Genomic DNA, 14,526 nt, shown 5'->3' with positions numbered 1-14,526 from the left:
CATCTCATAAGCTTGACAACACACTGTGTCCAATATTTTCACAAAGATAAAATAAGTCATATTTTTGGTTCGTTTAATAGTTAAAACAAATGTACATTATTGCAATCAGTTGATAAAACATTGTCCTTTACAATTATAAAAGCTTTTTACAGAAATCTACTACTATGCCAGCATGTCAGCAGACTGGAGTAGATCCTGCTGAAATCCTATGTATTGAATGAATACAGAATTGTTTTGAATTGGAAAAATATCGTTTTTGAATAGAGAATCGAATCGAAAAAAATCGATATATCATCGAATCGTGACCCCAAGAATCGATATTGAATCGAATCGTGGGACACCCAATGATTCACAGCCCTAATATATATCAATCAATCAATCAATGTTTATTTATATAGCCCTAAATCACAAATGTCTCAAAGGACTGCACAAACCACTACGACTACGACATCCTCGGAAGAACCCACAAAAGGGCAAGGAAAACTCACACCCAGTGGGCAGGGAGAATTCACACCCAGTGACAATGCTGACTATGAGAAACCTTGGAGAGGACCTCAAATGTGGGCAACACCCCCCCTCCCCCCTCTAGGGGACCGAAACCAATGGATGTCGAGCGGGTCTAACATGATACTGTGAAAGTTCAATCCATAGTGGCTCCAACACAGCCGCGAGAGTTCAGTTCAAAGCGGATCCAAGACAGCAGCGAGAGTCCCGTCCACGGGAAACCATCCCAAGTGGAGGTGGATCAGCATCGTAGAGATGTCCCCAACCGATACACAGGCGAGCGGTCCATCCTGGGTCCCGACTCTGGCCAGACAGTACTTCATCCATGGTCATCGGACCGGACCCCCTCCACAAGGGAGGGGGGGGACATAGGAGAAAAAAAGAAAAGAAGCGGCAGATCAACTGGTATAAAAAGGAGGTCTATTTAAAGGCTAGAGTATACAAATGAGTTTTAAGGTGAGACTTAATAAAAAAAAATATATATATATATATATTCCGAGTGCAATGATGTCACATTATCAAAGGGAAAATGCATATTTAATTAATACAATTTGCCTGGCCGGCTAGGAGACACCGAGAGTAACAAGCAATATAAAATGGATTAGAAAGGACAGATTTAAAACAATTTCAAGCATAAAAATACAATTCAAATCTTTTAACTTGGGACTTCCTGCAGGCCGGATTTTGGACGCTGGCGAGCCGGATTCGGCCCGCGGGCCGTAGTTTGGGGACCCGTAGTTTAAAGTCATATTCAACAATTGCGACTATGACTTTTTATGGTCTACTGAGTTTCATTCTTCCGGGTTTTTTCAATGAAAAAAATGCGCCTTGACTCCAAAAAGGTTGAAAAAGACTGGTGTACAGTATGTGTGTGTGTGTGTGTGTGTGTACACATTAACCACCGTCACCACAGACTTCACACCAGAAACATCCTCGCTCATTCATTTCTCACCTTCAACTGACTGTGCCATTTTTTGTTTTTTAAAAAGGGCTGAGTGTTGACGGTAAAACCATTTTTTTTTTTTTACTAAGTGACCCGACGCAAAGCCCTCTCTTCCAATCAAAGCGTGCAGAACCACTTTAAAGAACTGCTGTGGTTTGGTAGGGAATGTTATCAGTTATCATTTGTTGTCTTCTACTGTTGCACATTTAACTGTTCGAAATATATCTTAAAAGATGATTATTGATGAGGATTTCATTTAGTACTTTCCATAATTTATGAGTAGATCCATGCAGGAGTGTGAGTATCGCCCCATACCATTTATCAGGGGACTTCTGTCATGTTGTACAATCCAAGTGGGGACCATCTTTTATATTTTAGAGCACAAAGTGTGTCTGTTCTTTGAATGTGAACTTATGTAAGGGACAATATTTTCTAAATGATATTTTTTCTCAATAACATGACTTCAGTTTTAACTACCACAATTTATCATGGTTCAGTCCATCAACAATCGCTGTTCCCTGCACTTGAACAGCCTTAAAGCTATCATCTGGTTTTTTGATGGAGTTACCTACAGCATATGTCAGAACCTGCACAATAGTATACAGACCTTCAAAGACAATTTTATGTGTAGAGTTTTGTTTTTAACTTTGTGCTGTTAAACAGAAAAGAAGGTTCCCACTTGGATTGTACAGAATGACAGAAGTCCCCTCATTGTCTGAACAAAATGAAGGTCCCCTCATTGTCTGAACAAAATAAAAGTCCCCTCATTGTCTGAACAAAATGACACTGATCCCCTGTTAAATGGTATGGAGCGACACTTACACTCCAGCATTTATGTATTCATTTGGTTAGAAAAAAAAATGTTTAGTGCTGTCTCTATAGTAGATAATAAATAATAAATAAATCAAATATTTAATTGTGATTAATCGCATGATTGTCCAGAGTTAACTCGCAAATTAGCCACACATTTTTTAACTGTTTTAAATATACCTTAAAATGACCAGAAATAGAGGTCAACACTTGGTCGATGAAAACCGATAGTCCCCTGTTGGCGAAGTAAACGTGTGTGTGTGTGTGTGTGTACATTAACCATCATCACCACAGACTTCACACCACAAACATCCTCGCTCATTCATTTCTCACCTTCAACTGACTGTGCCATTTTTTGTTTTTTAAAAAGGGCTGAGTGTTGACGGTAAAACCATTTTTTTTTTTTTACTAAGTGACCCGACGCAAAGCCCTCTCGTCCAATCACAGCGTGCAGAACCACTTTGAAGAACTGTTGTGGTTTGGTAGGGAATGTTATCATTTGTTGTCTTCTACTGTTGGTGGCCAGGGGCTAACTTCTTGCACTGTGTGCATCCTGGCAACCCCGCCTCTCCGCACAGAGACTTTAAATGAATGACAAGAGGCTTCACTCCCTTCCTTTTTTTTCTCAATGGAACTAACGCCCACAGCTGCTAAGAGTGAGCGCTCTCACCGCCTCTAAAACACACACGCATGTGGCGATTTATCAAGTTCCTTTCTTATCCATCCATTCATTTTCTACCGCTTATTCCCTTTGGGGGCGCTGGTGCCTATCTCAGCTACAATCGGACAGAAGGAGGGGTACAACCTGGACAGAAGGGGGTACTACAGCACCATGAAGAAGCGCCCTGACTGACCTGCTGGTTCCTCTCTTGACAGGGTGTAGAAGATGGCAGTGTGGATCCAGGCCCAGCAGCTCCAGGGAGACGCCCTCCACCAGATGCAGTCTCTGTACGGGCAACACTTCCCCATTGAAGTGAGACATTATCTCTCCCAGTGGATCGAGGGCCAACTCTGGTAAGGCTCTCTGACCCTCTTTCCAACCAACCTGCTCAATAGATCCAATTGATATTTACCATATTAGATTAGATTAGATAGTACTTTATTTATTCCGTCAGGAGAGTTCCTTCAGGAAAATTAAAATTTTCAGCACAATCCCATTCAAGATCAAACAAACATTACAGGGAGACAGAACAGGATCGCGCCCCTTACAAAAAATATGAGATACGGGTACTTAATAGAAGATTAAAATACAATTTAAAAATCGGTCTTAGCCTGGGCCCTGGAGAGGGGGTGCAGACTGAGGCCAAAGGAAAAAAACAACTCATAGCCATAGTACACGAGGGAAACATCAAACATCAAAGACCACAGAGGACATTAAAGACATTAAAGCAGAAGATACAACCAGACACTTCTACATACAGCTATGAATAAAAAGTAAAAGAAACATATCCACTGTGGTGGCCTCTGCCGTGTTCCACACCATCGTCCGCTGGGGTGGAGGGAGCATGGCCAGAGACAGGAGCAGACCCATCAAAGCAACCAAGACAGTGTCCAGTCCACATGGATGAGCGATGATACGTCCAAGGAGACTGAGGTGTCCGACACCTGCTCACCCAGCCAACATAGACCAAAATATTAGCGCGTGAGCTCATTTAAATCGACTGGAACTGAAAATTCATCTTCCTCTGCTACTTCTGAAAATTCTAGATGTCCGGTAAAGTCTTTTTTTCTTGTCGATATCCGATATTGTCCAACTCTTAATTACCGATTCCGATATCAACCGATACCGATATATACAGCCGTGGAATTAACACATTATTATTATGCCTAATTTTGCTGTGATGCCCCGCTGGATGCATTAAACCAGTGTTTTTCAACCACTTGTGTGCCGTGAGATATAGTTTGGTGTAATGTAATTTCCCCTATTTGGGTTAAAATAGTCTGCAAATTATGTAGTTATTGAGTGTTGGTGCTGTCTAGAGCTTGGCAGAGTAACCGTGTATTACGCTTTCATATCAGTAGGTGGCAGCCAGTAGCTAATTGCTTTGTAGATGTCGGAAACAGCGGGAGGCAGTGTGAAGGTAAAAATGTGTCTAATGCTTAAACCAAAACTAAACAAAAGGTAAGTGCCCCTAATAAAAGGCATTGAAGCTTAGGGAAGGTTAAGCAGAAATAAAGTAAAACTGAACTGGCTACAAAGTAAACAAAAAGAGAATGCTGGACGACAGCAAAGACTTACTGTGGAGCAAAGACGGTGTCCACGAAGTACAGCTGAACATGACATGACAATTAACAATGTCCCCACAAAGAAGGATAAAAAACCTGAAATATTCTTGATTGCTAAAACAAAGTGGATGCGGGAACTATCGCTGTAAGGAAGACATGAAACTGCTATAAGAAAAGAGAAAAAAAAGAGAAAAAGCCACCCAAATAGGAGCGCAAGACAAGAACTGAAACACTACACAGGAAAACAGCAGAAAACTCCAAATAAGTCAGAAATTGCAACAACTTTTTACTGTCGACTGAGTTTAGTTTTTTTGCTGGGGGTGTAATGTAATTTCCCCTATTTGGGTTAAAATAGTCTGCAAATGATGTATCGTTATTGAGTGTTGGTGCTGTCTAGAGCTTGGCAGAGTAACCGTGTAATACGCTTTCATATCAGTAGGTGGCAGCCAGTAGCTAATTGCTTTGTAGATGTCGGAAACAGCGGGAGGCAGTGTGCAGGTAAAAATGTGTCTAATGCTTAAACAAAAACTAAACACAAGGTGAGTGCCCCTAAGAAAAGGCATTGAAGCTTAAGCAGAATGAAACTAAAACTGAACTGGCTACAAAGTAAACAAAAACAGAATGCTGGACGACAGCAAAGACTTACTGTGGAGCAAAGACGGTGTCTACAAAGTACCGCTGAACATAACTATACAATTAACAATGTCCCCACAAAGAAGGATAAAAAAAACCTGAAATATTATTGATTGCTAAAACAAAGTAGATGCGGGAACTATCGCTGTAAGGAAGACATGAAACTGCTACAGGAAAAGATCAAAAAAAGAGAAAAAGCCACCAAAATAGGAGCGCAAGACAAGAACTAAAACACTACACGCAGGAAAACAGCAGAAAACTCCAAATAAGTCAGAAATTGCGACAACTTTTTACTGTCGACTGAGTTTAATTTTTTTTCCTCCGGATTTTTTCGACGCAAAAAATGTGCCTCGGCTCAAAAAAGGTTGAAAAAAGCAAAGTACCAATGATTGTCACACACATACTAGATGTGGCGAAATTATTCTCTGCATTTGACCCATCACCCTTGATCACCCCCTTGGGAGGTGAGGGGAGCAGTGCAAAACACTGCATTAAACAATGTAACAAGGTTTTCCAAAATAAATCAACTCAAGTTATGGAAAAAAAGCCAACACGGCACTGCCATATTTATTATTGTGTGACGTTTTGCTGGCATCGTGAGGCGGGTGCGTTCTCTCATGATGCAGATCGGGCTCGGACACAGCGCAAGGTAAGAAATACTGATTTATTAATACTAAAAAACAGACTAAGAACAGAAAAATTGCACTAGGCACAAAAAGGCAAAACAAAGGGCTAGCATGGGAGCTAGAAAACACAAAAGCATAGCATGGAAGCTTGTTGCGTGGAACAAAAGCGAGGAAGCAAGACTGAATGAACAGAAAAGGACGTAATCACAAAGCAGGTGCGTGCGCGTCAAAAGCAAGGGGTAGGTGAAACTAATAAGCAACCATGGTGACAGAACAAACAAGGGAGTGCGCGAACAGACTCAAAAATAAAAAATAAACATATGATCCGGGCAGCGGATCATAACATATTGAAGTCACAAAGTGATTTTTTTTTTTTTTAACATGCCTCATAATAGCAGCTTGGAATTTGGGATATGCTCTCCCTGAGAGAGCATGAGGAGGTTGAGGTGGGCGGGGTTGGGGGGTGTATATTGTAGCGTCCCGGAAGAGTTAGTACTGCAAGGGCTTCAGGGTATTTGTTCTGTTGTGTTACGGTGCGGATGTTCTGCCAAAATGTGAAGTGAATTATATTTATATAGCACTTTTTCTCTAGTGACTCTAAGCGTTTTACATAGTGAAACCCAATATCTAAGTTACATTTAAACCAGTGTGGGTGGCACTGGGAGCAAGTGGGTAAAGTGTCTTGCCCAAGGACACAACGGCAGTGACTAGGATGGCGGAAGCGGGGATCGAACCTGCAGCCCTCAAGTTGCTGGCAGGGCCACTCTACCAACCGAGCCATACCGCCCAAATGTGTTTGTCATTCTTGTTTGGTGTGGCTTCACAGTGTGGCGCATATTTGTAACAGTGTTACAGTTGTTTAGACGGCCACCCTCAGTGTGACATGTATGGCTGTTTTTCTTGGGAATTATTTCTTCCTCCATTTGTTACCAGATTGGCACCTACCCTCTCTCGTATTACCACTCGCAACGCACCGTTAGCACCACGGCTAATGTTACCCAGGTAGCTACCTCGCTGCTCGGGGAGGCCGTGTGACGTTGCACACGTGACGTATGTAAGAAGGTGCGCTTCTTTTAAGTCTCTGTGAGAAGGAGAGACAAGAAAGAGGGAGAAACGCATGCAGTGTAATGCCGGCAGCTAAAGCAACTGCGTGAGAACGTATACTCGAATATCACGATATAGTCATTTTCTATATCGCGCAGAGACAAACCCGCGATATATCGACTATATCAGTGGTTCTCAACCTTTTTTCAGTGATGTACCCCCTGTGAACATTTTTTCAATTCAACTGCCCCCTAATCAGAGCAAAACATTTTTGGTTAAAAAAAGAGATAAAGAAGTAAAAAATACAGCACTATGTCATCAGTTTCTGATTTATTAAATTGTATAACAGTGCAAAATATTGCTCTTTTGTAGTGGTCTTTCTTGAACTATTTGGAAAAAAATATATAAAAATAACACAAAATTTGTTGAAAAATAAACAAGTGGTTCAATTATAAATAACGATTTCTACACATAGAAGTAATCATCAACTTAAAGTGCCCTCTTTGGGGATTGTAATAGAGATCCATCTGGATTCATTAACTTCATTCTAAACATTTAAAAAAAAAAAGGAATATTTAACATCAATATTTATGGAACATGTCCACAAAAAATATAGATGTCAACATTGAATATTGCATTGTTGTATTTTTTGCAGTTTATGATTCATATTTTGTTGAAGTATTATTCAATAAATATATTTATAAAGGATTTTGGAATTGCTGCTATTTTTAGAATATTTTTTGAAAAATCTCAGGTACCCCTTGGCATACCTTCAAGTACCCCCAGGGGTACGCGTACCCCCATTTGAGAACCACTGGACTATATCGATATATCGCCCAGTCCTACAACAAATATCACTGTAAATTATCATACTTTCCAAACATTTTTTGCTCAAAATTATTGTTTCAATTCCTAAATATCTGCTTTACTTATGATTTTACAACAACCTACCCATCAAATTACTAAAAATAACAATACATTTTATGTTGCATATTACTGTAAATTGAAAAAAACTGCCATTTTTTTGCGTTAAAATTCTGTTGACTGAGCTGCCATATTTTTACTGTAAAATCTTGTCTTTAACGGTGAATTACTGTGAACGGAAAAACGAAAAAAAAAATGTTGACGGTAGAAAAACTGGGAGCTAAATTGCCAGTGTAAAAAAGGAACTTGGACTGTTTCTCATTTCACAATATAATGTTGTAAAAAGTAGAGATGACCGATAATATCGGACTGCTGATAATATTAGCAGATAAATTAAGATGTAATATCGGATGTGAGTGTGAATGTTGTCTGTCTCTCTGTGTTGGCCCTGCGATGAGGTGACGACTTGTCCAGGGTGTACCCCGCCTTCCGCCCGATTGTAGCTGAGCTAGGCGCCAGCGGCCCCTGCGACCCCAAAAGGGAATAAGCGGTAGAAAATGGATGGATGGATATCGGAAATTATCAATATAGTTAAAAAAAAAGTAAAATGTATGACTTTTTAAAACGCCGCTATGTACACGGACAAAGGGAGAAGAAGGGAGCGACAATAAGCCTCAGAGGCACTGCCTTTGCATGCCGGCCCAGTCACATAATATCTATGGCTTTTCACACACACGAGTGAATGCAAGGCATACTTGGTCACACTGAGGGTGGCCATATAAACGAGTTTAACACTGTTGCAAATATGCGCCACACTGTGAACCCACACCAAACAAGAATGACAAACACATTTCGGGAGAACATCCGCACTGTAACATAACAGAACAAACACCCAGATCCCCTTGCAGCACTAACTCTAACTAACATCCAGCGGGGCATCACAACAAAATTAGGCATAATAATGTGTTAATTCCACGACCGTATATATCGGTATCGGTTGATATCCGTACTTAAGAGTCGGACGATATCGTCAAAAAAGCCATTTTCGGACATCTCTAGTAAAAACCAATGTAAATTTAATAGTAAAATTCTGGCAACTAAGCTGCCAGCTTTTTCCGTAAAAAACAAGAAAACAAAACGGTGATACTGTTTTTGTATTTACCGTAAAATGTTGTAAGAAATAATAAAAAAAACACAATTTTACATAACATTTGGTAATTGTAAAGTATTTACTGTAAAATCGACAGTCTACTGAAAACAATTTATCTAATTAATAATGATATCCAGAGGCAAACTCATACATCATCCGCTGTTACAAGCGGCCCTCAATGGAAAAAAACAGTTCCACATCCCTGATCTAATGTATTTGAACGCTCCATTAGGGACAGTATCGACCTGGAGAACCCACAGGAGGAGTTCAAGGCCAAACGCTTATTGGAAGGTCTGATTCAGGAGCTGCAGAACAAAGCCGAGCACCAGGTGGGAGAGGACGGCTTCCTGCTCAAAATCAAACTGGGACACTATGCCAGCCAGCTCAAGGTGAGTACATTAAGGTTTTATTTAGCGCGATATACTGAGGTTGAGGTTTTTTTTCTCTCAGCCATGTCTGTTATTTAAGTTTTTTGATTGATTGATTGATTGAAATGTTTATTAGTAGATTGCACAGTACAGTACATATTCCGTACAATTGACCACTAAATGGTAACACCCCGGATAAGTTTTTCAACTTGTTTAAGTCGGGGTCCATAATACAAGTACAAACCTCGTTTCCATGTGAGTTGGGAAATTGTGTTGGATGTAAAAATAAACGGAATACAATGATTTGCAAATGCGGGTACTTTCCTGGCTATAGCCATCCCTGCAACCCCGAGATGGACAAGCGTGAGAAAATGGATGTATGGACATTACATTTTAAACATTGTACAGTTTTTATTGATTATTCCTTCAGTTTAAGAGCATGATGTAGACGACAACTCTGAGTCTGTCTGCATAAAAAGCCAAATATTTTTTTAAGTAAATCCTTGCATGTTCTAATGCAGAGGTCGGGAACCTTTTTGGCTCACCAAATATTTCAAAATGTATTTCCGTGAGAGCTATATCATATTTTTTAACACTGAATACAACTAAATGCGTGCATTTTTAAGTAAGACCAACATTTTTAGAGTATAATATGTGGAGTTTGCATGTTCTCCCCGTGAATGCGTGGGTTCCCTCCGGGTACTCCGGCTTCCTCCCACTTCCAAAGACATGCACCTGGGGATAGGTTGATTGGCAACACTAAATTGGCCCTAGTGTGTGAATGTGAGTGTGAATGTTGTCTGTCTATCTGTGTTGGCCCTGCGATGAGGTGGCGACTTGTCCAGGGTGTACCCCGCCTTCCGCCCGATTGTAGCTGAGATAGGCGCCAGCGCCCCCCGCGACCCCGAAAGGGAATAAGCGGTAGAAAATGGATGGATGGAAGTCTCTTATTCTTTTTAATAACATTGTTATTCTGAAGCTAACCAATAATAAATAAAATGTCATGTCTGTTGATCATGTTTTTGTTTGGCCGTGTGCTGTTTGTCCTTTGGACTCTTTAAGTTCCTGTTTTTTTCCACTCCCTTGTCTGGTTTCCTTGGTTACTCATTTTGTCCACCTGTCTCTGGTAGACAGAATGCCCGCTCACCTGCTTCCCAAGCACTAATCAGAGGCAGTATTTAAGCTCGTCTTTGCCAGTCAGTCGCCTTGTACTGACTTGTTTCATGCCTTGCCATAGTTTCGTGCTTCATGCCATGCCAAGTAAGTTTTGTTTGATTTATGTTCTTAGTCTGTTTATGCGTTAGCTTTGTTCCTTAGCTCAAGTTGTGCCTCCGCTGTGAGCGATTTTTGTTTGTATATTTTTGTTGTTAAAATTAAATCATGTTTTTACCTAAATGCCATGTCCCGAGTAGTCCGTCTGCCTTCCTGGGAGAACGACCCTGACATAAAATACTTCTTACCATTAATGCGACTTCTTGAACAGGTGCCGTAGAAAACGGATGGATGGATTAAAATGCATGAGAAGGTTTTATATTTTCAACATTATTTTTAGCACTGTGAATTCCAGCGGAATTATTAATAATTATTGTGTTAAGCAATGTCAGCTAAGATTTATCTGAGAGTCATCAAAAGAGCCACATCTGGCTCGAGAGCCACATCTGGCTCGAGAGCCACAGGTTCCCCACCCCTGTTCTAATGTGAGGAAAACTTGAGACAAAAATATATTGATTTACAGTCTAAAATGAACATGTCTTCCTTCACTCGTTATTTTCTCAGTTTTAGGCGTTTATATCAGGGGTCGGCAACCCGCGGCTCTGGAGCCGCATCTTTAGCGCCGCCCTAGTGGCTCTCTGGAGCTTTTTCAAAAATACATGAAAAATGGAAAAAGATGAAAGGAAAAAAACATATTTTTTGTTTTAATATGGTTTCTGTAGGAGGACAATCATGAAACAAACCTCCCTAATTGTTATAAAGCACACTGTTTGTATTAAACATGCTCCACTGATTACAGTATTTGGCGAGCGCCGTTTTGTCCTACTAATTTTGGCGGTCCTTGAACTCACCGTAGTTTTTTTACATGTATAACTTTCTCCGACTTTCTAAGACGTGTTTTATGCCACTTATTTTCGGTCTCATTTTGTCAACCAAAATTTTAACGTTGTGCATGAATGCACAAAGGTGAGTTCTGTTGATGTTATTGAGTTGTGTGGAGTGCTAATCAGACATATTTGGTCACTGCATGACTGCAAGCTAATCGATGCTAACATGCTATTTAGGCTAGCTGTATGTATATATTAGAGATGCGCGGATAGGCAAGTATATCACCCGAACCAACATTTTATCAGGACCGTACCCGCTCGCCAACCGCCCGCTGAAATACATGAAAAGTCGCCCGCCTTTACCACTCACAGAGCTATTTAAACCTGTTTCACAGAGTAATGAAGTCAATTGGTACCGCCAACGTTCTCGCGACTATCCAATACCGTTCATCCGGATGACAAAAATATGGGCGTGCTGTGAAGCCATGGCCTTAGACATCTTCAACATGTAAGAACCGATTGATGGTCCGGTAACATGCTGTGTGCAGTTTCCCAAATTACACGTACAAGATTGAAAGGCATACTGGGTGATACAGAGTACACTGATGGTTGTGTTATAAACAACTTTAACACTTACTAATATGCGCCACGCTGTGAAGCCACACAATACAAGATTGACAAACACATTTCGGGAGAACATCCTCACAGTAACACAACATAAACGCAACACAACGAATACCCACAATCCTTTGTATCCGTGACAATTCCTGAAAATATTTTACAACCCCGTGTCCCCAACCCCACCCACCTTACTGACGCACGGGAGGGGTGGGGTGGCGGGGTTTGCTGCTAGCGGCGTGTATAAAATAGTCAGGAAGGCTCATGAATACAAAGGATTCTGGGTATTTGTTGTGTTGCGTTTATGTTGTGTTACTGTGAGGATGTTCTCCCGAAATGTTGTTGTGGTTCTTAATTGGTGTGGCTTCACAGCGTGGCGCATATTACTAAGAGTGTTAAAATTGTTTATATCACAACCATCAGTGTACTCTGTATCACCCAGTATGCCTTGCAGTCGTGTGCGTGTTGCTGCGGAAGCCACACACAACATGATGCTGGACTGACAAGCAGATCGTACATGTTGTAAAAGGCGACAAAGCCAATGGCTTCATAGCACGCACTAATACTTAATATCTGGGTGACTACCGGCAGTCATTCTCGAGGAAAATAGCGTCTCCTATTGTCTTCTTTGCTTCATGACACGGCTCCTAAATGGCTCTGAATGGCAAAGGATACCGATTCCAGAACCATGTACATCAAATATTTCCGGATGGTTCAACCGCCACCCGCCCGAATCTAATTAAAATCAATTTTTTCGTCATGTTAACCGCCCGACCCGCGGTTTATCCGCGGACTCCGCGGATGAGACCGCAAACCGCGCATCTCAAGTATATATTGCATCATTATGCCTCATTTGTAGCTATATTTGAGCTCATTTAAGTTCCTTTAAGTCCTCATGATTAAATTTATATCTCATGACACACTATCTGTATGTAATATGGCTTTTATTTGTTTGCGGCTCCAGACGGATTTGTTTCTGTATATTTGGTCCAATATGGCTCTTTCAACATTTTGGGTTGCCGACCCCTGGTTTATATGTATAAAAGATAAAAATCGCAATTTTGGAGTAAAAAAAAAAAAAAAAAAAATTTGATTTTTCCCTCAAAATCATGCAGCCCTAACGCCAAGGGGACTGCAGAGGAGAACAAATGAGCGAATCTCAGAGGAGAGGAAAAACAACCTCTACCTTGTCGGGTGAAATTTCATATCTAGCAGGTGCATTTTTATCGCGTAAATCTTAACATTTGCCGTTTCCCCTCGGCCTGAAAGCTCAGCTCGTCCCTTTTTTCGACACAGCCCTTGCTTAAGGGTTCTCAGAAAATGCTCGCAGGAGCAACAAAATGTTTCAGAACAGTTTGTATCCACCGCAAGGAAAAACAAGAGGAGAGTCCAAGTGAGAGCCTTGGTCGCCGGCCAGCTCCGCGCTGCTATTTATGATCCCTGCACTCCGGGCTTTTCTTCTGTTTGTCTTCTCCTCTTCTCCCGGAAAGCAGGCAGTGAAACTGGGCAAAGGGGGATTGGCTTTGCTTCATCTGCGGTCCCGAATTCCTGGCACTCTCTTTTTTCGTATTTTGGAGCGCAACATGGCCAAGCGGGGCGTTTGTAATAACCTTTCACGCTCATCGTTATTGAAGGAAATCAAACATAGGGCTAGGCGATAAGGTGATATCAACATGTAACGTAATCGATAAAAAATCCATCCATCTTCTTCCGCTTATCCGAGGTCGGGTCGCGGGTGCAGCAGCCTAAGTAGAGAATCCCAATCTTTCCTCTCCCTAGTCACTTCGTCCAGCCTTTCCCGGGGGATCCCGAGGCTTTCCCAGGCCAGCCTGGAGACATAGTCTTCCCAACGTGTCCTGGGTTTTCCCCATGGCTTCCTACCGGTCAGACATACCCTAAACACCTCTCTAGGGAGGCGTTCGGGTGGCATCCTGACCAGATGCCCGAACCACCTCATCCGGCTCCTCTCGATGTGGAGGAGCTTGACTTTACTTTGAGCTCTTCCCGGATGACAGAGCTTCTCACCCTATCGTTAAGGAAAAGACCTGCCCCCCGGCCGAGGAAACTCATTTCGGCCGCTTTTACCCGTGATCTTGTCCTTTTGGTCACGATCTAAAGCTCATGACCGTAGGTGAGGATGGGAGCGTAGCCTCTCGCCTCTCGATCTCACGATTCAAGACACTGAGGTACTTGAGCTCCTCCACTTGAGGCAGGGTCTCCTCCCTAACCCGGAGATGGCACTCCATCCTTTTCCGGGCGAGAACCTTGGACTCGGAGGTGCTGATTCTCATCCCGGTCGCTTCACACTCGGCCGCGAACCGATCCAGTGAGAGCTGAAGATCCTGACCAGATGAAGCCATCAGGACGACATCATCTGCAAAAAACTGAGACTTATTATATATATATATGTAAAAAAATATACATATATACATGTGTGTGTATGTATATATATATGTATATTTATATATGTGTGTATGTATATATAAATGGTGTGTATGTGTATATATATATATATTTGTGTATTTGAATGTATGTTTGTGTAGATATATATATATATGTATATATATGTGTGTTTATGTATATATGTATATACAGTATATATATATACACACATTTATATATATATAAACATTTACATATATGTGTGTATATATATACTGTATGTATATATACAGTATATATATGTATATATATACACACG

General features: G+C 41.2%; 1 protein-coding gene across 1 annotated transcript in view; it reads left to right on the top strand.

Annotated features, from left to right (window-relative positions):
• The first annotated feature begins 3,137 nt into the window (after positions 1–3,137).
• Positions 3,138–14,526, top strand: part of LOC133555925 (inactive phospholipase C-like protein 2) — a 415,124-nt gene continuing 403,735 nt past the window's right edge. The window contains exons 1-2 of the mRNA XM_061905396.1: positions 3,138–3,271; positions 9,033–9,189. Coding sequence (XP_061761380.1) covers positions 3,144–3,271; positions 9,033–9,189 — 285 coding nt within the window. The 5' untranslated portion in view covers positions 3,138–3,143. The remainder of the gene's footprint in view (positions 3,272–9,032; positions 9,190–14,526) is intronic.

Source organism: Nerophis ophidion, linkage group LG07, assembly GCF_033978795.1.
Source record: "Nerophis ophidion isolate RoL-2023_Sa linkage group LG07, RoL_Noph_v1.0, whole genome shotgun sequence".
Lineage (NCBI taxonomy): Eukaryota > Metazoa > Chordata > Actinopteri > Syngnathiformes > Syngnathidae > Nerophis > Nerophis ophidion.
The sequence above is the reverse complement of the archived record's forward strand: the minus strand, read 5'-3'. Positions and strand labels throughout refer to the sequence as shown.